The 27614-nt window shown below is 35.8% G+C and overlaps 1 protein-coding gene across 4 annotated transcripts in view; it reads left to right on the top strand.

The window, feature by feature from the left end:
• The window catches only part of USP34 (ubiquitin specific peptidase 34), a 232622-nt gene that overhangs the window by 203247 nt on the left and 1761 nt on the right, over window positions 1–27614 (top strand). For 2 of the 4 annotated variants that reach the window (XM_024753009.1, XM_024753011.1), the window contains 14 exons: window positions 37–81; window positions 828–932; window positions 2045–2192; window positions 6479–7113; window positions 9040–9197; window positions 10658–10736; window positions 12311–12437; window positions 13072–13179; window positions 14479–14583; window positions 14699–14823; window positions 15833–15956; window positions 24204–24283; window positions 26627–26767; window positions 26871–27014. In XM_024753009.1, the coding sequence (XP_024608777.1) occupies window positions 37–81; window positions 828–932; window positions 2045–2192; window positions 6479–7113; window positions 9040–9197; window positions 10658–10736; window positions 12311–12437; window positions 13072–13179; window positions 14479–14583; window positions 14699–14823; window positions 15833–15956; window positions 24204–24283; window positions 26627–26767; window positions 26871–27014 (2124 nt within the window). The remainder of the gene's footprint in view (window positions 1–36; window positions 82–827; window positions 933–2044; window positions 2193–6478; window positions 7114–9039; window positions 9198–10657; window positions 10737–12310; window positions 12438–13071; window positions 13180–14478; window positions 14584–14698; window positions 14824–15832; window positions 15957–24203; window positions 24284–26626; window positions 26768–26870; window positions 27015–27614) is intronic. The other 2 variants (XM_024753012.1, XM_024753013.1) reach the window with 2 other exon arrangements.

Genomic DNA, 27614 nt, shown 5'->3' on the forward strand with positions numbered 1-27614 from the left:
AAATTATCCCTTTTGTTTTGTTTTGTTTTGTTTTAGATTGTATCTATGCTTTTCACATCAATAGCAAAATTGACTCCTGAGGTATGTAGACATCTGTTCATTCATGTTTTTCAAGCAGCTATCAGCACTGACAGTGCTTTCAAATGAACCTTTTTAATTGTTTTTGGGAAAAAATTTATCAAGGCTTCCCTCATAATACAACAACCTATTTTTAACTATGTAACTTGAATAAAGTGAATTACCTCTTCACATCTTGTCACAAATGTCATTTTCCTAATTAAATATAAATTTACATATAAGTTGAATATATCAGAGTTCCACCTAGATACTGAGCTTTAAAATTGTTTGGTTTGAAGCATATATCATATTGTACCTTAGAAGAAAGTAGAATAACCAGAATTCTGCCTAGGTGGATAAGTATGTATTTTCATAAAATGAAAATATTATAGCTACTTTGATAATACATGTCAAATATTACTATAAATTATACCTCAGAGAGCAAAGGTTGCTGCAGGAAACTTTTAATCTAAATTTTTCTATAAACATGGTTGTCTCATTAACAAGAGTTTTGATACATTTTTTCCCAAATTGGCATCCAGAAAAATAGATGTTTTCTGTTAAATGTGGCTCCCACACAATTGACACTGTATCCTGCGCTCACCCTTCTGCTTTATGAGAGTTCAGGTTCATATGTATGAGTACTGAGCTCTCTAACCTAATACAGCAGATGTAAATGTGATCTGTAGAAGAGTTATACTTCTTTGTTTTCAGCTGGAAATGATGGGTTCAAACAGATCTAAATACACAGTCATGTACATGTCTTATAGGCAGCCAATCCTTTCTTTAAATTGTTGACTATGCTAATGGAGTTTGCTGGTGGACCTCCAGGAATGCCTCCCTTTGCATCTTACATTCTACAAAGGATATGGGAGGTAAGTCTTGCAGCAGATGTTTTAGTGTTTATTTTTCTGAGGGCTTTATTTTTCTAACACAGTCACTCACATTTTAAGTACTAGTTTCTTCTTGCTTGGGTAACTCAAAATGGTTTTAGTAAGTCACAGGTCAAGGGGAGAAGAGATGCTTTAGTCAGAAGATCTAGGGGAAAAAGGAGTTCTTCCCTAGTGTCTCAGATGTTTAAAGATTTTCTCGTAGAGTCATAAGCAGTCTTCAGCCCATCCGAGGTCCTCATTCCCGTATCCTCAAAAAAGATTCTGTAAAGTGGTAGAAGCCCTAGAAATACAAGCCAGGTGCTTTCAGCAGTTGATAGAAAATACAGAGGACGCACCAGCCACTTCCTTTCTTCCAGAGTTACTGCTGAGGTTACAGAATCTTAGTGAGTGTTGGAAATGCCCACTCTCTAGACCAGGGGCCTGGCAAACTTTTTCTCTTCATAGTCCAGATAGTAAATATTTTAGGCTTTGCGGGCCATATGGTCTCTGTTAGAACCATTCAGCTGCTGTTTTACCATAAAACCAGCCATAGACAAAATGTAAATGAGTGGGCATGGTTGTATTCCAATATAAACTTAAAAACAGGCAAACCACAGAAGCCGTAATTTTGGCTTCTGAGAGCCATAATTTTCCAACCCCTACTCTAGATTCCTAGGATTTCCTTTTCCAATGAAAAAGATCTTCCCAGCAGTATAGTGAGCTAGTTTTCATTCTCACTTATAGTAGCAGATTGGGCAAACAATAAGAAAAGTAAAGATGGAAACTTTAGAGAATTAAAAGCACTTTTAAATAACTTTGTAAACTTAAGACCTTAAAGGTCATTGAGTTCTCTTATTGGTCCTGTGTTAGAGTCCTTGGTTATTATAATTTTATTTTGTAAACTAATGACAAATTCTCCTTGAACATATTCCTGTTAATAAAAATAAGTTGCTTTAAAAATGGGAAAAAACATGGGTGTGAAACTTCTTTCAGGCTCTAGTTTTCAAAAAACTATTTAGCTTTAAAGTGTCTGATGCACATACCAAAAGTAAGTTTAAAAAAGTAACTGCTCATTCAGTTAGCCTTATATTCTGTTCTTGTCATTTTACTTGTAGGTAATTGAATACAATCCTTCTCAGTGTCTGGATTGGTTGGCAGTGCAGACACCCCGAAATAAACTGGCACACAGCTGGGTCCTACAGAATATGGAAAACTGGGTCGAGCGGTTTCTTTTGGCTCACAATTATCCTAGAGTCAGGACTTGTAAGTCAAATATTCAGAATTTAAGAAACCATTTTGTTGTTGTTCCACGTTTCGTTTTGTTTTTTGTTTGTTTTAAGGTGATCATAATATGCCCATTGTATAATACAGAAAGGCTCTTAGAGATAGTGTTTTAAACGCCAAGGTTATATTAGTATTTGAAAACCTATGGCGATGTTTTACAAATATCTATAGTGTTTTTGTTTTTTTAAGGATAGGAAACTGTGTCTTTTCTTGGGTGATATCACCACCACTATCATTTTTGTTTCCTTTCTTGATAGAATCACAAAGCATTATCAGCATTAGTGAAGAGAGTAATGGGTCAGAAAATCCTGTCTTAAAAGTAACTTGAGAAGGCTAAGAGTAAAGTGACAATTAAAACACAAAATAAGCTGAGAGAAAATATTCTCTGAAGTTATGGGAGTTAAATGATAAATATCTTTATTGTACCCAGGCCAGAAGGGAATAAACAAAGATCTTGGAAGACAGATGGACAAATACCAAAAATAGATACTTCACAGAATAGGTAACTGATTGTAAATAAACACAGAGTATGTTTTCTTTTGATAGTATTAAAAGAAATAAAAATCAAAGTAGTTAATTTTTTTAATTCTTTAATCATTCAATTTAATCATTAACATCATATTTCCTAGTTTTCTGCTGAGAGGGCATACAATCAGTAACACTCCAGTAGCAGCAAGCACATCAAATACCCAGATCCATGTTTTTAAACATCATTTCCGATAAAATGAAACACAGCTCCTTGGAGAAATGGCTGATTGTAGGACTAGGGCAGGGAATATACAAGATGAGCCTGTAGCATCTTGTGGAACCAGAAAGTAAGGAAGTACTCCCAAAACAAAATGATGGGGGTATGTCAAAGGCACATAGAACCAACCTGAAAGAGCTCCCAGTGCCCAAAGCTGGAACAATTTGAGAGAAAAAATAATTAACATAGCACTGAATTGTAATCCAAAGTATAAAATAAATACCCATGAGTCCATACTGATATAAATGAATGACTGAATAAACAAAGAAATGGAGAAGAGACAAATCTCCCATACAGAAGAATTCCAAAAAATTTATGTACATCTTCCCCCCCAAAAGGGAAACACCCTTGAGTGTGAGCTTAGTGACTTGCTTTCAAAGAGTAGAGTATGAGGGATAGAGAAAATAACGTTAAGAAACTTGACAAACATTAAGTCAGGCAGATAATTAAGGTTAAAAATGTCACTGATAAGTCATGTTGATAGTATGTGCCCTTGATATGGTGTGATGCACAGGGCACTTCATCATGTGGTCTTCCTCCCAAAATCCCGTAACCTGAGTCTAACCATGATACACATCAGATAAACTTAATTTGAGGGACATTCTACAAAAATACCTGACCACTACTCCTCAAAACTGTCATGGTCTTCCAAGGAAAGTCTGAGAAAGTGTCACAGTCAAGAGGAGCTTAAGGAGACATGACATCTAAATCTCATGTATCCTAAATGAGATCCTAGAAGCAGAAAAAGAACATTAGGACAAAACTATTGAAATCTGAAGTGTGGAATTTAATTAATAGTAATGTGCCAGTGTTGGTTCCTTAGTCACAACAAATGTACCATGGTAATAATGTTAAGGGGAAATGGGAGAAGGGTGTATAGGAACTGTCTGTTCTACCTCTTCTAAAATAAAAGGTTTATTAGGGGAAAACATGTTTCAGTGGTGGGTACACATGGATTGGCAATGGTACTCTGCTCATAGGCTTTTTTTCCTGCCAGTTTAGTTAACCCCACAGTAATGGGATATTTGTAAGAGCTGACACATATGCTGGTTGGTATTTATGTCCTGACTCCTGACCATAAAACAATTAAAAACTTTTGCTGAACCAAACAAACAAACCAAAACAAAAAGAAAAGCTTTTTAGCTAGCTGGTACACCTAACATTCATAGTAGTGCTAAAGAAATAGCATTCTCATACACTGCAGCGACATTGTAAGTTAATACTACCCTTATGAAATGCAGTTTAGCAGTATGTACCAAGATCCTTAATTTTTTTTTCCCTTTTTCAACTCAGTAATACCATTGCAGGGATTCTGGTATAAGTAAGTCATCCAGTATATGAATGTCCAACAGCATTATTTGTAAGTGTGAAAAATTTTAAACTAGATGTTCAGATAGGAAATAAATTGTTATGCATCATTTAAAAATTATAATAGTGAAGACTATAGAAATACGAAAACATGCTTTTGAAATAATGTAACTTGAAATAGGGGCCCAAATATTTGAATAGAATCAGTATAACTCAGTAAGAATTAGGGTAACATGGATAGAAGAAAAGCTACAGAGAAATACTTGTAAATCCTACAAAATAATTTTAAGGAATGACTGTTTAGAATATTTAGCAAAAAGAAAATGGTGACACAATAGGTGTCTTAAAATAGTTGAGTTGCCATATAGAAATGGACAATTTGTTCTAAGTTCTCTAGACCCAGGAATTTTTAAGTTATAGCAAGGCAGTTTTTAGAAAGATGGTCTGTTCTTCTACATTGACTTCCCTGTTTGTTCTCAAAGATAAAAATAATTAAAAAGTCGTGGGTTTTTTTCCCCTAGCAGAACTTACTTTTTATTTAAAAGCAAATAGTTTTTATAGAAATAAGTAGATGGTTAGGTATGTGATAAAGCAAAACAAAATGTTAATTGTAGAATTTATGTGGTAGGTCCATGGGTCATTATTTAGTAGAATGTTTTCAACCTTTCACAATGTTCGAAATTTTTTTCAAAATAAAATGTTGGGGTAAAAGTATCTAACTTAAACTGAATAATTTTTTTAATAAAATTATTTTCTCAATTGCAGTTTTATACAAATTTGATCAAGATGACACCTACATGCCAAGTTTTTATATTTGAAACACATACCAAACTGAGCCTGACTGAAAACAGGCTAATCAGAGCAATATATAGGTGATGAAATATGTAGAAATGGAGTATTGTGCAAAAATAAAGTTTAATTTGACATCCATAAAAGAGATTACAATTAATTTTAGAAACCCTAACTGTATTTGCTTTGGTAGTATGATGGAAGTTATCAAATTATAGGTAGAATAGTGGGAGACAGAATTAGTAGGTGTATTGAAAAGGGTTATACTAAGGCATTAGATGCCTTGAGTAGGCTCTGTAATGAATGTTGTTAGGACGATTAACTCATGAGTCTGACAATCAAGGTTTGAATTCCAGCTCTGCCACTTCCTGTGGAAAATGGGGTAGTCATACTGTTTTAAGTCTGAGTAAAAGTGGAGATAATAAAACTAATACCAACTACATAAAGAATGTGTTAAATTTAAGCATTTGATAAATGTTAGCAGTTCTTGTTGTTTGTTACCATTATCATCGTCATCATCATCATCATCGTTTCTCGAAGTCAAGTCTGGGCTCCCCCTTTTTATCTGTGTGACCTTGGTCTTTGCTTCTCTAAGATTCAGATTTTCCAGTGTATCATCACCTACCTCCAGGTTGATTGTGAGGGATTAAATGAGATAATATTTGCAACGTACCTAGCTTAGTGCCTTGCTAATAGTAACTCCTTTTACAGATGGGTTCAACTAATGAGTCATTATCCTCTCAGAATTATACCATAGGCTTAATAACATTTTCCAGGTATGTTGAAGGAAGGGATTCTTTCTCTGCATGCAAGGTTAGCCTAGAAGACTTTCAGAGATTTTCCAAAGTTAATGTTCTATAATTGGCATATATATATATATATAATCTTTATAATACAAAAGGCTTTTAGATAGATCTTATTCTATCTTTATAATGTAAGTTTACCATTATCTACAAAATAATACTGAATTATTTTGTAATAATTGATAAAGAAGAGGAAAATTAAGACCCTAAATTAATGATTTGATATGTCAGACAGCATTATGTAGGTCTTCTGGCTCCAAATGCTGTGTTCTTCCTGTTAAACCATATTATTCCCTGAGAAGAAATAAAATGATAAAACAAATGGGAAAATTCTACGTCTTGGGAAAGCTAAACAAAAGAGGTTTAAAACTTTGTTTATGCGATTGTTGTCACCACTTAAAAAATAGCAGTGACAAAATGGAAGACGTCTGTTTTTGTCATTCCTTGGGATTTCTCTGGTACCAGTGGTAGAGCAGAAAGATATTAAAAGAGATGTTCATGTCCCTTAATTTTTATTCATTTTAATTTTTAAAGGGAAGAGTGACTTTGTGTTTAATGACTGCTCTTCAGTCTATTTTATATCTTGTAAGCATCTGACAGTTTTGTTTTACATTTTATAGCTGCAGCTTATCTTCTGGTGTCCCTTATACCAAGCAATTCATTCCGCCAGATGTTCCGGTCAACAAGGTCTTTGCACATCCCAACCCGTGACCTTCCACTCAGTCCAGACACAACAGTAGTCCTACATCAGGTCTACAACGTGCTCCTTGGTTTGCTCTCAAGAGCCAAACTTTATGTTGATGCTGCTGTTCATGGCACTACAAAGCTAGTGCCCTATTTTAGCTTTATGACTTACTGTTTAATTTCCAAAACTGAGAAGCTGATGTTTTCCACATATTTCATGGATTTGTGGAACCTTTTCCAGCCTAAACTTTCTGAGCCAGCAATAGCTACAAATCACAATAAACAGGCTTTGCTTTCATTTTGGTACAATGTGTGTGCTGACTGTCCAGAGAATATCCGCCTTATTGTTCAGAACCCAGTGGTAACCAAGAACATTGCCTTCAATTACATCCTTGCTGACCATGATGATCAGGATGTGGTGCTTTTTAACCGTGGGATGCTGCCTGCCTACTACGGCATTCTGAGGCTCTGCTGTGAACAGTCTCCTGCATTTACACGACAACTGGCTTCTCACCAGAACATTCAGTGGGCCTTTAAGAATCTTACACCACATGCCAGCCAATACCCTGGAGTAAGTAAAATGATAACTCTTGTATCTGTATCCTCAAATTGAAATACTTGTTTTTCCCGTTGTGGGATGTAGTGACAAAATATGGGAGTACAGTCTGACTTTAACTGTTCTTTCTTAAAGACTTAAGGTTTATTTGTTTTCTTGAATACATGTATAAAATGTTGTTATAAAATTGATAAGTGTGTGGATAATTTTTCTTAGGTTGATATTGAAATTTTATCTCTAATGGAACTTACTTACGTTAATTTGTGGTTTTGTTAATGAGTCTTTCATATATACCTAATGAAAAAGTTCAGCTTTGTGGTACAGTTTTAAGGAAGTGAGTATTTACTATTTAGATATTATCAACATATACATGCTATGCTAAGCTGTAAGCTAGACAATATTTTATCTTAGCTGTAGTATTCCCTAGGGTTTTTTTGTTTGTTCACACTATGTTGAAGTGAATGAAATGGCTAAGAGGTGGGCCTATCAGAGTACAAATATATACCATCTAAATCTGATCCCTTTTTCTCTGCAGACTATAGGTTTTATTTAAAAATTTCCCCTCTCCATGTTAGGCTGTCATTCCTGGATATTTCTTTTCATTGTTGCCTCTTACTCTTTGTTGTAAACTCAAGCTTACATCAAGAGGGTATACATCTGGGAAGGGGGTTGGAAGCAGAGTGCAGAACGCTTTTTCAACCTGTTGTCAACCCAGAGGCTAAAAACTGCTAATAAGAAAAATTTTTTGCTTACTTTAAGGGGAGTATAGGAGAAGGAACTTTTTCAAGACATTCAACACTTACTTAAGAGCTCAGTCAAATGACTACAATAAAGGGTATTTTAAGTATTGGTATCCTTGAATTGTGTGCTACACTTCTTTTTCCTGTTGAAGGAAGAAAGGACATTAACTGTCCTTTAGACATAATGTAGTGAATTGTTATTTCTCACCCAGAAAGAATAACCTTATTTCCTGTTAAGAAAGTTAGAATGCCTATAATAAAGGAAAGAAAGTGAGTATATTAAGTACCAAAAGAGGTTCAAAGCCAAGGTTATAAGAATACAGAAGGAGAATGAGAGTCTGCCGAACTTAGGAGGAGTTAGGACAGAATTTTTTAAGATTCAGTGGATTTTTCTCTATCGCATTCACATAAATAATCTCCGATTTAGTTACTAAACATGATGTCTGTAAGTTAAATATACCTTTGATGAGTGCTGGGTGAGTTAGAATATTTATCCCTAATGTTGTTAGGCATCAATGAAATGTAACATCTTTATTTTAGAACTTATCAGAGATTTTTTGTGAAAATGGGGCTTAAATCAATTTTTGCCATGAAAAATATGAAGGTTGGGGGTTTCAGGTCTTTGATAAGTATGTATTAGAAGAACAGCCCTTTCCTAACATGCCCATGAGTAAATGAGTTTATAAAACCACAGCTAGTGATTTTACTAAAATATTAGTTCCCACATTTCATCCATCTTGAGCTGGATCATCTATCAGTCTAGAAAGATCATTCCAAATGTTGGCACAAAGGGTTTTCTCGAAACAGTATTAATTCAGGTGTAATTGAGGGGTGTAAAATCTTTGTGACAGAGTAATAATTTCTCATTTACTATAGAAAAGGGGGGCAAAGGATGGGCATACCATCTCTGGAACATATATTTGACATTATAAAGCTAGTAATTTAAACAGTTTTAAGACTAAAGTTGAATAAGTTGAATTTACTTGTAGTTTTTAATCTGGAAATTCTATTTTAAGATTATTTTCTTTTAGTGAATAATATATTGCATTTAAAAAATAGAATCCACTGCTAATTTTATAATTGTTCTTGGATGGTACTGCAATCTAACTTAATTTGTGTAATTTTAAGAACTGGCTAATGAGCATAACACTTAGAAATGAGAAGCAGATAGATCATCATAATGCTTATTTGCCCTTTTCAGGCAGTAGAAGAACTATTTAACCTGATGCAGCTGTTCATAGCTCAGAGGCCAGATATGAGAGAAGAAGAATTGGAAGATATTAAACAGTTTAAGAAAACAACCATAAGTTGTTACTTACGTTGCTTAGACGGCCGCTCCTGCTGGACTACTTTAATAAGGTAAAAAGATATTTTCTGATGTTTTTTGTTTGTTTTGTTTTTACAAGTGAAGGGATGGGGACCATCATCTTGACATTAAAGAGGAATAATTTAAATTGTTTATAACTGAAATTTTACCACTTCTTTAAGGTTATTGGGAAAGCATTTAAACCTTTAGACACCTTGGAGGAATTTATATTTTGAGAGTTAATTAGCTACTTTTAATAGTTTTTATTTTGATTTGGTTTTGGATTATCTATGTGTGTTTTATCAGAATCATAGAATTTTAGGGTTGGAAGGAACCTTAATGTACCATCTTCCACCTAAAGCTTAAATCCTCCTCTCTGTGGCAATTCATTCTAACTTATGCTTGGACAGTTCAGTCCTAGAGGTCTCCAGAAATAGCTTACTCCATCTTTGGATAAGTTTCATTGTTAATATGTTTCTCATTTTAGTTAGCCCAGATTTATCTATCTTTTTTAACTATAGGAATTTGCCAAAATACCAAAATATGATCTTTACAGTTAATTGTTCAGAGCTACAGAAGTTATTGAATGACTATAAAGGAACTGCTACAAATTACACTTAATTTCCTTTAACTGTAGAAATTAGGTTAATTTCTGTATATTAAATCTAAGACTTGGGGCTGATGTCTTTTATTAGGCCCACATTTTTTGGCAATACTTTCTTCTTTTTTTTTTTTTTTGCGGTACGCGGGCCTCTCACTGTTGTGGCCTCTCCCGTTGCGGAGCGCAGGCTCAACGGCCATGGCTCATGGGCCCAGCCGCTCCATGGCACATGGGATCGTCCCGGACTGGGGCACGAACCCGTGTCCCCTGCATCGGCAGGCGGACTCTGAACCACTGCGCCACCAGGGAAGCCCTTGATTATTTTTTTTAAAAATGAAAGAAAACATCTCATTAAAGTAGAAGGATTTCCAGTTGTACTATATAATAGCAGTTTCCAGTACCTAATAATGAAATAAAGTCGATTAACAAGAGTAATGCAGCTACTTTTGGATGATTATTATATAGATTATTTTCAAGGCCAACATATGTTTTGGGTTTTTTTCCCCCCTCCTGTTCTTCCCAGTAACTAGCTGATGAGTGCTTCAATAATACCAAGTGTATTTTATTGTTATCTGGAACTTAACATACTGTAGAAGATAAACCCATTATAAAAAGAAACATTGTTTCTACTGAAACTTTAAAAATATTCCTGTCAGCACCTCTCTTCCACCATTGTGGATAATTAAGAGTTGACCAGTGTAATACTGGTAGACATAACTTTTCTCTAAGTTGCACTGAGGGTTTCTTATTTAATATTATCTTTTATTATATTACTAAGGACTAGATGTAGCTGTCTTCTTTTTTATAGGTAAGAAAGTAGAGAACCTAAATGACAATTTACTTCTATTTTTTTTATCACCTAAGTGTTCTGTTCAGATTCAGAGTTCTCAAACTGGTCTCTGTGTATTCTAGTGCCTTCAGAATACTATTAGAATCTGATGAAGACAGACTTCTTGTTGTATTTAATCGAGGGTTGATCTTGATGACTGAGGTAAATACTTTATTGCGTTTTACTGTAGATTTATTTCAATTTAATGTTCTCACCCAGACTTCTTGTTTTGTGGATATTTAAAGTTTATTGTAAACTGTTTTACAGGTGTCTGGATTTTAAATATGCAGATCAGTAAATGCTAATTTACATTCCAAGAATTAGGTCACAGTTTTTGGGTGCTGTTTTCTTTTTCCATAGTAATTACGTACTTTTCCCCTCAGTTTGTATTTAGAACACTTGAAATAGACTAGTTTTATAAATTCATTTGTAAGACTAGAAATGGATGAAATCTGTAGGATTTAATTGAGGACACACATAATTTCTCAAGAGTGTGCTTATTTGACCCAATTCCTCATCAGAGGAAGCTAGTGAGATTGTTACAGGTGGTTACAATCAGCTGTTAATTTTTCCCATGATTATTGAACATCCACTGTGAGATGATTTTAAGTCCACAGAGGTGCATAGTACCCTTTATTCTGATAATGGAGGTAAGATGAAAGTACATGCCAAGGGCACCATGAAAATTAAGAGGTAGGATAGTTTTTTCAGTTAATGGTATTATAGAATAGGAATACAACATGTGAAACTGCACTTTGAAGAATTTGGACTTGCAGAGATAAGCGGGAAAACATTTAGATAAATGACTTAATCAGCACAAAGGCAAGAAGGTATTGGTTGTATTCAACAAATACCAAATATTTCTGTTTGGCTAAAACGAAAGTATGTGAAGAGGAGTAGTGAGAATTTCATTCTTTCATTCAACAGATGTTTGAATGTCTACTCTGTGCCAGGCATTGTGCTAGGCACTGGGGATACAGCAGTGAACAAGACAGACATGGTTCCTGTCCTCACAGCTCACAGGTTAAATGCCACACAAGTACATTGTTCAGATTATGTACTGCCACAGATTCTAGGTTATGAATTTTCAGCTGTGAATTGCGAATAGTACATAGGCTATGGGGGACTGATTTGAGAGGATTAGAAAGAAGGTGCATTGGTGTAAAATGAAATAGGAAAAAACTAAGGATTTCATTAAGCTAGTACTGTTAAAGGAATCAAAAGATTTAACAAGCCAGTATGATTAAAGGAATTCCTACCTTTTGGAGTTCTTTTACCTCTTTCAGACCTACTATTTTGAGTATGACTGACAGCTATTTCACCACTGTCTTTCATAGAAACCCTGGAAAGTTAGTTAAAGCAGTCACCTCTTCTCCCCAGTCTTCCTGTTGTTGCTGCTGCATTGTAATCTCTAAAGCTTGCAGTCTTAGAGATATGTACTTAGAGCAAACAGTAACCCCCCCAAAAAAAAAATCAGATTAAATAAATTATTCCTTCAAAGTAAAATGTAAACACAAAATATCACACTGTGAAAGTGAGGACTATTTTGTATTTTAAAAGAGCTGAATGGGAGCATTTGACTTGTAGATAGAAAGCAGATACATTTGCTTTGTGCAGATATGCACACACATAGTCTTAGTCTGAAAACATCTGTCATAGAGGATGAGCAGTACCATTTTGTGGCTCAATAAAGTAAAAGTGAAATGAAATTTTTCATTTTTTTAAATCACTTGTAGTCTTTCAACACACTGCATATGATGTATCATGAAGCCACAGCTTGCCACGTGACTGGAGACTTGGTAGAACTTCTGTCAATATTCCTTTCAGTTTTGAAGTCTACTCGCCCATATCTTCAGAGAAAAGGTTTGATTAATCCTACTTCTTATTTTTGTTAGTTTAACAATTAAAGAGAATCCACATGCTTCAGAGAATTTGTCTTCTTCTCTAATTTATGTACGGAAAACGGGGCTGATGTTAGCTAACCATTAGGAAAATGTTTATCATGACCTCCTGATATAAAACTGGAATGATCTTGTCTATTTTCTCTATCTCTGCCTGAAAAATAGGCAAGCATGCTATAAGTGTCAAAATTTAGGAGATTGGAAAATATTTCTAAACACAGTAACAACATGAGTATTTGTGAAGTTCCTCTGGCTGGAAACTTACATGGCTTAGGTTAAATCATTTATTTTCAAGAGAAATAAATAACTATAAAACAAACACCTCTTGTGTCCCTATAAAGTAGTGTGAACTTTGAAATGCATATAAATTCCTAGAAAATGGGGCATATCATCACTTAAAATATGTGCTTTTAAGAAATACAGCAGGTTTAACAATAGTAGCCATCTCATGAAAATAATCACTTAACTTTCACCAAAGATGTTTATGTAATTAATTTGGATTTCTTAGTGTAAGCATTCTGTAGTTTACAACAGAAAATAATTGTGAGGAAGTTTGATCTCAAATGGCATATTTACATACGCTTTTGTGTTTGCAGATGTGAAACAAGCATTAATCCAGTGGCAGGAGCGCATTGAATTTGCCCATAAACTGTTAACTCTTCTTAATTCCTATAGCCCTCCAGAACTTAGAAATGCCTGTATAGGTAAGTTACTTGGAAAATATAGCTGTGTAAAAACCTAGTGGAAGAACATTTTTGTGGGATTGTATGTGTATATGTAAGATGTAATGTTAGTTCTGTAGGGTTTGGAAGACATTTGTACTTCTTATGTGTGACTTACACTGGCCAGCAGATCCTAAGAAAATCGAGTTCTGTTTCTTAACATATCAATAATTAACTATGTCATTATAGGCAGGTCACTTTATATATGGGCTTGCTGACCTAAGGTTATCTATCTCTAGATCTCTTACAGCTCTGAAATCTTCTGATCCTATTTAAACAAGGTAGAATCATGCAGATGTTTACAGATTAGAACTGACATTGTAAAGAGTGGGGGTGATTATTTCCCTGTGAGTTCTTTTGCCTGAAGATACTTCCTAGTAGCTCTTCTTAGACTCCTGAGTATTTTATATTTTTACTAATTGCATATTTATAATGATAATTTGTGTCTGTTAAAGGACCCCCTTGTTTTAAATTCATATTGAATTTTTTACTGCCTTAGAAGCCATTTAAATAATCTTTAGAGACTATAGCTACTTATTTACAATTTCTCAAAATGACATGTATAACTGTCATGTAGAAGCAGTCAGTTTTGGCAGGTGTTGGCCTGATGTTCTGTAGAATTACAGGCCTACACTTCTCCATTAAGAGGGGAAGGGTGCAGGACTTCCGTGGCAGTCCAGTGGTTAAGACTCTGCACTTCCACTGCAGGGGGCATGGGTTCGATCCCTGGTCAGGGAACTAAGATCCCACAGGCTGTGCAGCGTGGCCAAAAAAAAAAAAAGAGGAGGGGTGCATAGCAGTAACCTCTAATTGCCAGAAACTCCGCCAGTAGCCTGTCATCATGAGCTTTACTCCTATGTAATTACAGGATGAGAATCAGTCCAGCTAGCATCATGAAACATTAAAAGTAGATTAAGGATTCTCAGATCCAAAGAATTTTGAACCTTAGATTTATAAGCTGCTTTGATTGATTTTATGAAGATACATAATCAGTATGCATTAAATATTTCCCTCAGTGTACTTCTCCATGATGCTTCTCTTAATAGTTTTAAACTTTGGTTTCTAAATGATGCCCGATTGTTGTTTAGTAACTCTGCTGATCCGGATTTGATTAAGCATCAGACAGAATTTCTCCCAGAGTTAAGTGCTAAAACAGTTTTAGACTCTAAAACTTTTTAGCTGCCACACTGCAATCAGTCACCCCAGTAGGATTTGTGAGTTTGAAAGTAGCAGGTAACATACTCCAGTTTTTTAATATCCAAATTGTGTTTTTATTTTCAGATGTCCTCAAGGAACTTGTGCTTTTGAGTCCCCATGACTTTCTTCATACTCTGGTTCCATTTCTGCAACACAACCATTGTACTTACCATCACAGTAATATACCAAGTATGTATTCATCTAGCACGGTAGTGAACATGGTTGGCATTTAATCTTTCTGCACACTGAAACATGGAGATTTATTTTTTCAATTTATTCTTATTGTACACTTTTAATGTCTTAGTGTCTCTTGGACCTTATTTCCCTTGTCGAGAAAATACCAAGCTAATAGGAGGGAAAAGCAATATTCGGCCTCCGCGCCCTGAACTCAATATGTGCCTCTTGCCCACAATGGTGGAAACCAGTAAGGTATGTTGGGATGCCAGGAAAACCATGTTTTTCTAGTACACAGTAATTTGAAATTCCCCTCTGGCAGTTATGAGTATATTAGATTTAAATGATCATTTTGTGGATCCTAAGAAGATTAGACTCATTTGGACTTTTTCCTGCTCTGAAATGTTGGTTGAATATTTGCAAAATCAACAATAAGCACAAGTAGTAAGTTTTTTTCCCCCCTCAATAAATATCCTAACAGACTCATTAGTATTTGTCACTAGGCTAAATTATAAATGGGTCATATATCTAAATCTGAAAGGTCAAGTTAGGTACTTACTATTGTTTATATTTCGCCATATAATCAATGACTTCTTTTACTGCCCTCTAATTATAATCCTTTGACCTAAGCCTAATTATCACTGACTGATAGATTTATCATCATTTATAGCCTAGTTCTTGTTCTCTAATACTTAACTCTAAAATAATGCTAATTCTAAATTATAGAGAGAAGGTACATTGACACAGGATAATTTATCTCAGTTCCAACACTTTCCTAAACAATTTTTCCACTTTATCTTTCCTCACCCCACTTTATTCACATTCTCCCTTGCCCACTGTCTTTAGATCTTAACTACATTTAAGAAGTTCTTATAAGATAAAATATTTAAAATAATTAACACTGTAGTAACCATTACAGAAATTATTTGGACTCTATTTCAAAAATCAAATTTAATTCACTCTTCTTGATGATATGTCTATAGAGCTCAAGTGTCACATTTTAAAATCCTACAGTAATTTTACTTTATTAAAGTATATAGAAATAAGGGGTAATTTTAATTGAAGGCATTTGCACACTGAAAATAAACTTGTGGCAATTAAGATCTTAATAACATTAACAGAAACTTGGAATTTAAAACTAGGTTCTTATAGAATTTAAATATTTAATCAGCTTTTTAGTTAAACTTATTACGTTTGCACAAAATATGCTCTTTAATTTATTATACAATTTAAGTGCAACCATTTTATCATCTTTAACCTTCAGGGCAAAGATGACGTTTATGATCGTATGCTGCTAGACTACTTCTTTTCTTATCATCAATTCATCCATCTATTATGCCGAGTTGCAATCAACTGTGAAAAATTTACTGAAACATTAGTTAAGCTGAGTAAGTATAAAAGATGAGCAGTAAATTCCACTGAATTATTTTAAGCCCGTAGCCATTCAGGAAGGGGAGGAAAAAAATGAGCCAATCCTTTTTTTTCTTTTTTAAAGTGAATGTTTAAAAATATTAATTATTCTCGGGAACATTTTTATGTTTATTAAGAAAACACCAACTTACTGGTTTCCATTGAATAGTTCTTCCCAGAGTTTCAGCTGGCTTATAAAGGAGTGTGGAGTAGGGCTGATCACTTTTGTACATAGAAGCCCAAGTTCTCCTCCATCTACCCAGCAGAATTTAAAAACAAAAACCAAAAACTGCTCTGCTTAGGGAGGCAGGCTTAGAGATGGACTTCCCCAGCCCTGATCTGAGGGTAAAATGAGATCAGTAGTGCCAGCTGGCAACACCGGGAGCAAGCCGAGTGGACTTGCCAGGGTGAAGCAGAGGTGCATATATGAGTAAATTAGGAGGTAAGTCTCATAAAATAGAGGGGTGAGTGAGAAGGGAAACTTGAAAAGGAAGATATGAGAAATAGAAAAAATAATCAGTGAATTATGAAGGGGGGGAAACCTTGAATTATTTTTATGTAATATTGTCTCTCTGAGGATGTGCCTGAGAGCTCTTAGAGGACTGCTCCCTGTGGGTGACTTTTTCCAGCTGATAAGTCTTTAGAAGATAAGTAGCCCTCCAGGTGTCCCTTATCTCAGGACCTCCAGAGTTCTCAGGTTCTGTGTGCCCTGTGAATCTGTTGTCTTTAGGGATGGCCCAGGAACCTCTCCAGTGTACTGTAGGTTTGTTTCAGAGCGTGGGAAGTGAAATACTCGTGGAACCACCACCCAGGTCAAGAAATAACAATATTACCGTATCCTAGAAGTTCCCCCTTGTGCTCCTTCTCAATCACAACCCCTTCCTTCCTGTGGAAAAGGTTTTGGTCCACTATGGATAGGGCGAAAGATGTGAACATACCTTAGGTTTTGTTATCCAAGAAGAATGAAGTGGTAACAACTGTCAGGGATAATTCCTCTTCAGGAAAACCATCTTATTGGTAAGTGTTTAGAGTGTCTTCAGATTTGAAAGGGTGTTCCTTCCACCGGTTTTCATTAGCTAGTTTTATATATATGTGGCTGAAGATTGGGGGGTGGGCGGGTGAGGATATATTCAGATCGGCCATTTCATGATTATATAATTGGGTTGTGGCACTTGGTAAAAAGCTAAAACCTAGCAGTGGCGATGATCAAGTGTGGGGAAATATCCAGGAGATCTAGTAACACAGCCTTGCTCCCAGATAAGAAGGAAGACTTATAAACATGCTGACCTTAAGAAAAGTTCTTAGTAATCGTGTTCATATGATTTATACCAAAAGTTACGTGAGGAGCTATTTTATCTACTTGAACAGCTCTGACCAAATAATGAATGTTCTACCCTGTGTGGGACTGTCTTCCTCATCAACACAAATACCTAGTTTTGGGGAAATTAAACATGGGGAGGAGAAGGAGGAGGGAAAGAAAGGAAACACAGTTAGCCATCCATATTAGCTGAATCAACTTCCATAATATTTTATGCTCTCATCACTTATACTCAGGAAGCACAGTTGTGCTGGCTCGTGGTGTTTGGTTCTCTACATAAGCACTATTCTTTAGAACTTTCTACCAGGATGGAAATATTCTCCAGCTGCATCACCATCCACAGTGTGATAGCCACTGGCCATATGTGAGTGTTGAGAGCTTGAAATGTGATTAAGGAGGTGAATTTTTTATTTTAACCAGATTAATTTTAAATAGCCAGATGTGGCTGGTGGCTACTGTATTGCATAGGACAGCTCTAGATATAAACCAAAACCTTAAAAAATTGAGCAGGAAAAAAATTTTTTCATGGTTATATCTTAGTTAATGTAGAAAATTGGACATTGTTTTAGATATGAAGTAAAACAGAGACCTAAAAGCAGTGCTTATGCTTCTTACAAATGGAAGAATTATGTCCCAGTGTTTGAAAGTAACTCTCTCTTCTAGCTGAAATGACTGTTTACAAGGAGAGGCCACTAGGAAAGAGCTTGAGAAAGCAAAGCCCACATTAACGACTGTGATGGGAAGCAGAGAGTTGATAGGGAGTTTTAATTTGTATATAGTTTCTTCAAGAAATTATATTTGGCAACAAGAGAGGGAAGGGTAAGCTTAAACTGGTTATGTCCTTAATCATTTGAGTCTTAAGGCTAGGTGGTCCAAGGGCCAGAATATCATGACTGTAGGTAGAAGTGTCTCAAGACCTGTATTAGATTGCAAGTCATTCCAGATTTGATGAAAAGTCTTTATGGTAATTCTTACATGGGTAACTGAGTAGATTTTAAGATTTGTTAGGGGGATAAAAAGGAATTACACAATAATTGTAGATTAGAATTACAGGGGATAGAGTTGCAGGTCCTAAATAGTAAACAAAGGGAGCGTTGAAGTGCTCTTGAAGTGAGGACAGTCAGGCATAGGGTTAGGGGAGACAGAGAAAAAGTGGGAAGAGAATTCCGGGAATGTGAACAAAGCTGCTGACTGCCATGTGAAATACTAGTGTGTCTTGAGACCGCAGTATTTTGATATTTAAAAAGAGCCAATTTTTAGCCAGAAAAATTTTGCAAAAGAAGAATAGTGCCAGATTACTGGCACTATTGATTTCCAGAATACTTACTAAAGATAACAGTAATTTTTTAAAAAATTTTTTGGTATTTAATACATAGTTCACAATTCAAAGCAATATCAAAAAGGTGTATACATCACTGTTTCACTCACAGACATGCCCACCATCAATTTTATTCATTTTTTTGCATAAAAACAGCAAGTATTGGTTTATTTTCTCCCTTTCTTATGTAAATATCCTCCATATTCTCGGAGGACCAACTGTGGATTGAAATTTACACTACAGTCATTGTATTACCATTTTATATAAGGATATTCAGCATCGGGGGCTCCTGGAACCAATCCCCCATGAATACCCAGGGAATGACTGTAAATCTAATGATTAAAACCACATGATGCAGATATGGAAGCACATAAGTAGAACAGTGGAAAAACAGCCCCAGAACAAACATAAGGATACACAAGGATTTGATAGATAACAAAGGTGACAGACATATCAGAGTAGTGGAAAATGGGTAATATTGAGACAATTGGCTAGCTGTCTGGGAAAGGAAAGGCAAGAGTAATATCTTCTTTGCTTCTTAGACCAAAATACATCCTAGGAGGATTAAATATTTAATTGTGAAAAATAAAATCCTAGAAATATTAAAGAAAAAACATAGGATCATATGGATACCACCTTGAGATTTGAAGGACTGTGTTAAGCAGGACACGAAACCCAGAAACAATAAAATAAATTGAAATTTTTGGCTGCATAAAAATTGGAAGTACTACATGTTGAAAATGCCATAAATTGAATTAAAATACAAACAGCTAATGGGGAAAATATTTGCATTCTTAACAGATAAATGGCTAGTAGTGCCAATGGCCAATGTACAGAGAGTTTTTAGGATTCAGCAAGATGGTAAAGAACATTAAAAAAAGCAAAGGACATGAAGAAGGCAGTACACATGCACACGCACGCGCACACACACACACAGGACATGAAGAAGGCAGTACACATGCGCACGCACGCGCACACACACACACAATAAATGTTTGGTAACCATATGAGAAGTTGCCAATCCTTACTAATAAAGAAAGCAAACAACAATTATTTCTCTTTTTCTTCCCCCCCAACTATGAGATGAAGTTTAGATGATATGCATACTTACACAGTTTGGGGAAAGAGGAGATCTTATAATGGGGTCAATTTGGAGAGGCAGTTTAGATGGTTTGTGCCCTTTGCCCCAGCAGTACCAGATCTAGGAATCCACCCTAAATCTACTCATAAAAGTGTACAATAACATACATAGGATGTTTATTTTCAATTGGTTTGTATTGGGTAAAACTGGAAACAACTGAAATGTCTATCAATAGAAGCCTAATTAAGTAAAACATAGTTCATTTGTATTATATAGTCTTTAAAATAAAAAGATAGGAATTGACCTTGTTTCACATGAAAAAAGCAAATTGGAAAACATATAGAATATAACCACATTCTTATAAACAAGGGGGAAGAAATCAGTACATGTAAAAAAAAATGGAGGATTATAATCTTAACTGTATAAGGATAAAATTATGGAATGCTTTTATTTTCTAGGTTAAATATCTAGAAGATTTAAATTATGTGTAATGTTCATGCATTGGTTTTATATTTGAGGAAAATAATTTTTTTCAAAACATAGAAAATTGGTACTGCAAACCCTAATCGTACCAAATTTTTTAGGTACCATAGTTCACGTGCAGATTAACAAGATGTCCAAGTAAAATTAAACTAAACAACAAATCCCTAGATTTCATCATTTAGTTTTCATTTTTAGGGACAAAACAAGAATATCACCTTTACTATTTGACATTAGTTTTTCTTTTGTTTTTTGGGTTTTTTTTATTTTTTGACATTAGTTTTTGAAAGTTTTCTTAATGCATTAGTAAGTGAAAGTTTTTTTTAAGATTTTTTGCAAGTAACATGATGTACCTAGAAAATCCATAATCTTCAAAATCTCTATAATTAAAAAATTAACATAGTTGATAGAAGTAAACAGATTAAAAATTCATATTATAAAAAGCACAGCTCTTGTTCATGTTTCAGCTTTTTGTGATATCAAGGTGGTACTGATTGGAGAAACAGCTGGTTAGCTGTTTCCCAAAAGGCTTCTTAGGATGAATATACTTCAAACAAGTGCCAATCATTCAGTACACATAGGAAACCAGCTTTTACCCATCCACCAAGGGCAAATCCATTTATCCTAGGTTATATATGGTAATTACATTTAATAGACATACATATAATTTAGGGGTTGGTTACCAGTTTGTTAATTTACAAAGAAGAATTGGCACAGGGATCTGAATGTTACGTGGTAGGGCCAGCAGATTTTTTTCCAGTAACCTACATGGCAAGCTGAATAAACAATAATAGGTTGCTCAGTGGGTATGAAGTCAGAAATAGGGGAATTAGAAGAATCAGATGTGATATTCTAAGGCCGAAGCTCTCACTTCCCATGGATAATGCTTGGATGGGATAAATACTCCTATAGAAAGCTGGACAAAGAATCATAACACAATTCAGATAGGAGAAACCCTAACTAGTAACTATACATATAAAATATTTCATCCTCACAGCAATCATCTGAATTACCATTTTACCTACAAAAACAGTTTTTAAAAGATTTTTCTTTTAAAAATACACTCAGCCGCTTCTGCAGTATAAGGTGCTTCTGTTGAGGAAGCAATATGTTTGGAACAGCTTTTCATTATTGCTTATTAGTTCCTCTATGGGTGGGAACAGGGTGGGGTAAGGACCCTATTGTTAAGGATGCCTGAAGTCACAGGATGAAGAAGGATAAGTGATATAGGAGCCAGGATGTTTTAGGCCTGCCCATCCTGTTTACTGAGGTAAGGCGTGGAATTGTGCCTGCGAATGCTGGTGATTGCATCTCCCTGTGCTTTGCACCCAGTAAGTGACACCCCAGAAGGTATTGGAGGAGTGTGTAGAATAGAATGGCATTGGCCTCTACCTTAAGTCAACAGAGCCAACATACTCCTTATCCTCAGTGCTTTGTGAAAATGCTGGAAAGAAACTGAAACTTCTACTCTGAAGGGATGGCCTTCCTTCTAAAGGAGGTGCAGCTCAGATAGGGAATAGGTAGGACTGTGAAAGAGGTGTCTTTAGCTCACCATGGGTGGCACAGTGTTTTCCGGAGTGTAGTGTACAGGATGGCCCAGGGAAAATAATTTTCATGTTAATAAATGTGAATAGATCTTACTTATTACAAAAATAAATAACTCGTACACCAAATGCATGGTTTTCCTGGATGTTATATTGCCGAAGACAAGGCTAATGTAGTATTAGCCTCTCTGAGTCAATCTAAAGAACAGTATCAAGTAAACAGTACAGGTGATGGACAGATATGAAAACAGTCATGAAAATGATACATGAAATGACTAAAGTTTGGGGAAACACTGATTATTGAAAAGATTATGGGCTTTAGAATCAGATAAATCTGGGGTAGATACAACTGTATCACTCACTAGCTTCTGGGATGAAACAGCAGATTATGTGATCTCTCTGAGCCTAATTTCCTCATCCAGAAACGCGGGCTAAATGAGGAAAACCTAATGCCTTCCAAATTTGATGAGAAAATTAAATGTGATTATCTGACGTACCTAGCACAATAGATGTTAGTATGTTTATTTTGTTCTTCACTTGTAAAATATATTTGAATCAGAGTATTACCTGAAAACAGTCTGAGATCATAGAAGGCCTCCGTGTTTTGTTTGTTTGTTGTGGTAGTGCTAGCTTTTTAGTAGTTGTGGAAAATAGGAATAAAGACTGTTTTACTTTGAGGATAATGTCGGGGGTGGTGGTGGATAAAGTCTAGAGGATCTTAAATTGTAGTATGAAGCCTGCTTTCACATGGGAGGGTTTATGTCAGAGCAGCCCCTAGTTCAGGGGTTGGCAGACTATTTTTGCAGTGGGCCGTGGGCCATATGGCCAACCCCTGCTCTACTTTTATGGGTAATTATGCAGAGACATGGGAACATAGGAACTTTCTTCCCTGTAGCCAACAGTGTTGATGACATGCCCTTGTTTGCTTATGTGTATTGTGATCTTATGATGGGTAAATGCCTCCAATCCAAACCAGATTAGGGTATTACTTTCCTTGGGTCTTTACAAAGGAATTAATCTTGACAGGAAAATAAAGAAAAATAGGCTTTCCCGCAAAAGAGAGTCTAGGTATCCTTCGATGACAAAATTGGTGACTGATCTGATTTCCCTAAGATTTTCCCAAACCCATGGTCTAATATAGAGGCAAACGATAGCCTGCATGCTGCCTGTTTCTGTACAACCAATGAGCTACCTGCAAGTTAAGAAGAGTTTTTATAATTTTAAATGTTTTTTTTTAAAAACTACATTCTATTTTGTGATATACATGAAAATTACATGAGATTCAACTTTCAGTCTTCTTAAAGAATGTTTTATTGAAAGACAGCCACACCCATTCATTTGGTGTTGTCTGTGGAGTAATTGCAACAGACTTAAACAGCCAGCAAAGTCTAAAATACAGGTACCTGCCAAGTTTGAAGAGTTTGCTTTATGCCACTGCACTTTTATGACATACCTACATTACTACCTCTTTTTGCTAACCAAAAGAAATCCAAAGAGGATTTTTGCTTTAATGGAAAAAGGTAATTGCTTTTTCACTTTATGCTGTTTCAGCTTATGAAAGCTGATTACTCCTAATCGGGGGAAACCTGTAATGACTATTTGGCCATTTACCAAAAAGGTTTGCCAACTTCAGGTGTTACTCCTAATTTTTTTCTTAACTGGAAGAGGATAACTTGTATTTTATTTCTCCTCCATGATTATACTTTCCCTGGGGGGTGGGAGTGTTGGAGGATGGAAAATTTACTTACAACTGACTGTGGCATTACAACTTCTGTGCTTTGAGAGAGCTAGAAGGGCAGAGGGTAGGGGAACAAATTTCTTAAGGACATACTTGATATCTGTAATAGTCAAGAAGAGGAAAGGTTGAAACCTTAGACGTTCCAAATAGGATGCTGACATGTAACAGCTAAGTATGATCCACCCAAAAGATCCTGGGGACAAGGCTAGAAGCTGTTAGAGCAGAATTTACCTAAATCTACTATAAAGGTAATTCGCTTTATCTTTGGAGAAATGAGATAAAAGAGGAAAGAATGATATGTTTTCTAATTCTTCACATCCTCTGTTTGAACGTGCACCCTGCCCCTCCACTGTAGTCTAGGTATTCCATGTAATATGATCTAAATATGCAGAGTGGTACCTTAATCCAAGAAAACTTTGGAGCCACTTGCAATAACTTTTATTACATTGTCCCAGATAAAGTTCTAATTCTCAAAAAGCAGAATTGGTTTAAGTTGTTTGCAGGTCCTTCTGGGAATGAGGTATGGGATATATATAAATAAAGTCAAAGTGTACTGCACTCTAAAATATTTCACTGGTTAAAACATTGAGATGAATTCTTCCCCTTTAAGTATTTTATGTATTTCTAAAACGTAGAAAATATGCAGTTATGACTGGAAATAGCTATATTATTATACCTACAGAGTTTAATATCTCAGTAGTGTAATTTATAATTATAACCTATTCTGATTTCTTTTCAAATATTAGGTGTCCTAGTTGCCTATGAAGGCTTGCCACTTCATCTTGCACTGTTCCCCAAACTTTGGACTGAGCTATGCCAGACTCAGGTAAAGAAAATGAGTTTTAGATGACCTGGTCTTTCATCTCATCCGACCACATGGTCGGTGATTTTAGGAACACTGGGTTGAAAACTGGCTGGAAATTGGGGATGTTTTCGAATCTTGGTAGGTAAAATACTATTAATGGAAATAACTGTTAAGCATTTGGCATCGAGTTGCCCTTTGAAGTTTTTTATATCTGTAATATTTGTATCACAAAGGGTATTTCAGACAAGCTGTTTATAGTAAAGTTTCTCGTTTAAAGGCCAATATAAACAGTTGTGGTGAAAGTCTGAAACAGGGAGAGATATTAGGGCAAGAAGGCATATAAGCCACTTCTTGCGCTCCTTCACCTCCCCCATCTATTTCTTCTCCCCTCCACCATTCCAAAAGCTCTAGCAGAAACCATTTCAGCATTCTGTCCTTTACCTCTCGCTTACCTGTTACCTCAGAGCAGTTTTTTAAGTCTGATGCACTTATTTTCTTATCAGCAATCTCACTGAGAACAGAAAACACTGTAACCGTAACCTTCCTACCTTAAGTCCAAGAGCCAACCCCTTAAAGTGGGCACCTAAATAATGCTTGTTAAATTGTGGAGGGAGAATGGTGGGGAGAGGGGAAGAAATCAGATTGATCCTAAGGTTTGGCTCATTCCTTGGATCAGGCATAAGGAATCCCCACTCTCTTCAGGCCCTGAAAAAAACTGTTGATCTCTTGCCTGAGTGCATCTCCCCATTCCCAGAAGATGAGTTGATTAATTCCTTTGGCATAAACCTTTACCCACATTTAGCATCTGGAATACTTTTGAGTCTGGTCCAGTCTCCTGCCCAGGCAGTTGTGCTCTGGATATTCTCCTAATGGATGTGTGTCACATGATACTGTAGTTGCTTCTCTGCCTCCTTGTCCCAAACCATGAACTCCTCTGCGTCATCTCTATTCCTATAGAAATTTCATTTTGTTTTCTATACTAGGAATCTTTGATAGGCTAGTATACTTAAAATGGTTTAGTACTTAGTAAACATTCAGAAAACAACTTGCTGGTTGACTTTTGAGCTGAGTGGTTTATTCAGTAATTTGCAACAAATCTCTTGCTCCCCCCCGCCCCCACCCCTTGGCCACTTGCTGCTCTCTCTTCATTCTTCTTGATTTAGGGAGCTGCTTTTTTTGGTTTCTGTACTATGCCACTGCCTATTGCTTCCCTGTTGCTTTATCTGCTTCTGCACTGTACTACTCTCTTGACTTTTTCCCACAGAATTCATCACCCCCAGAACTTCCCTTAAAGTCACACCATCTGAGGCTTCAGTGCCCCCACCAGCCCTATAGAAGCGTCTGTGCTGTGCAAGAAATATAGGCAGCAGGCAGAGACTACGACCAGTAGAATAAGGCAGGTTTTCCTGACACCAAGGATCTGAAGACCTGGGTGCTGGTCCTACTTGACTCCTAATTTCTTGGGTGACCTTGAGCAGTTTACTTACCACAGTGCTTACTCTAATAAAATATATAAGTATGTAGATGTACATATTATCTAAACTTTGTCCTATTTTTTTTAAACAGTCCATTTTTCTTCCATATAAATGATCTATTATTAAAACACACATATAAATAATCTAGGGAATATATTTACTCAAAGACATACTACTTGTGTTTAAGAGCCATGACCATTTGAAAACAGGAAAACCAAATTTTAGTACAATTTCCATATTTTGGGACCCACTAATTCTGTTTGAGATTATTAGGAAAAGAGGTGTGCTGTTTACCTTTGTGCTATTTATGGGGCGGAAGGGTATTTACCAAATTACTATTGTTAAGGAGATTATATAGTGAAAGTTTTAACTCATTTTAGGGAGTAAATCTAATTCTTAAAATTTGTCTTTTCTCTACGGGTCATTTGGTTATCTATTAATTTTCCTCAAAAACATCATCCTATTTGTTAGTCTTATTTGTCCAGTCCTTATTGACTCTTAATGCTAGATAATAAAGCTGCATTTCTTATAAAAACATATTTGTTGTTTTGCCATTCAGACTTTTTACAGGTCTCTTCTGTGTCACCCATTTAAGTCCAAGTTAGTAATATTTTAATTTATTGGGAGGACAGTTGCCGTGACTGAAAATTTAGTAGAATGAAGTAAAAGTGGCTTTTCTGGGAATTCCCTGGTGATCCGTTGTTAGGACTCTGTACTTGCTGAGGGCCCGGGTCGGGGAACTAAAGATCCCGCAAGCTGCAGCCAAAAAAAAAAAGTGGCTTTTCCAGTAGGATGTTAAATGACTTCGGACGTATATCACGAGCAGTGTATTTAAGATTTGCAGTTATTTCAGTGCTCAACCAATCAGTGCTTCTTTTCCCCACTTCAGTCGGCTATGTCAAAAAACTGCATCAAGCTTTTGTGTGAAGATCCCGTTTTTGCAGAATATATAAAATGTATCCTAATGGATGAAAGAACTTTCCTGAACAACAACATTGTCTACACATTCATGACACACTTTCTTCTAAAGGTATGTCACAAGTTGGAAACTCAGCGTGTTACTTCCAGTTAGTTAGTGATTGTGCTTTCATTGTGTTGGTCTTTTGGAGATTTTTCTTAATCATCTTTTTCAGGTTCAAGGTCAGGTGTTTTCTGAAGCAAACTGTGCCAATTTGATCAGCACCCTTATTACAAACTTGATAAATCAGTATCAGAACCTGCAGTCTGATTTCACCAACAGAGTTGAAATTTCCAAAGCAAGTGCTGCTTTAAATGGGGTAAGAACTATGCAAGGGAAGTCATGTGCTTCAGAACTTTCCTTAAATCAACTGTAAATTTGGCCTTTGTATGATTTTACTATATACATAACTTTATTATTCAAACTCTGGAAGTCACATATGATGAAAAAACTAACCAAATAAAAATGTGCTCACTCTGCCTTTTCTGTATGTAGCACACACTTTCTGTTACCTTAGAAGACATGAGCTAATGTCATTAAATGCTAAGGGCAATGACCACTACTTTCTCACATTTTTTGAAATGTTAACTGTGATGTTTGTTAGTGCCTGCGACTCATAAGTAACTGAAAGTCAGATTAGTAATCTGCATATAAAGCCAGTTAAAACTAGGGAATCGGTTGCCTTCTATAGACTCCCACGAAAGCCATGTCACGGAATAATGAAACACCCTGGAAACGTGCTTGCACACGTCCAGCAGCAGCCTCCCAAGTAACAAAATGCTTAGATGCCAGAACGGATTACAGAGCTAAGTGAGGAAGACCTTATGACATCCACCAGAAACCAAGTAAAACTGACTCCTAGATTAATGAGGCCTAAATTTAAATTGCTCATGGATCATTCAGGGTTTGCTTTTTAAAT

Source organism: Neophocaena asiaeorientalis, unplaced genomic scaffold (assembly GCF_003031525.2).
Source record: "Neophocaena asiaeorientalis asiaeorientalis breed wild unplaced genomic scaffold, Neophocaena_asiaeorientalis_V1.1 scaffold100, whole genome shotgun sequence".
In the NCBI taxonomy this organism is placed as follows: Eukaryota; Metazoa; Chordata; class Mammalia; order Artiodactyla; family Phocoenidae; genus Neophocaena; species Neophocaena asiaeorientalis.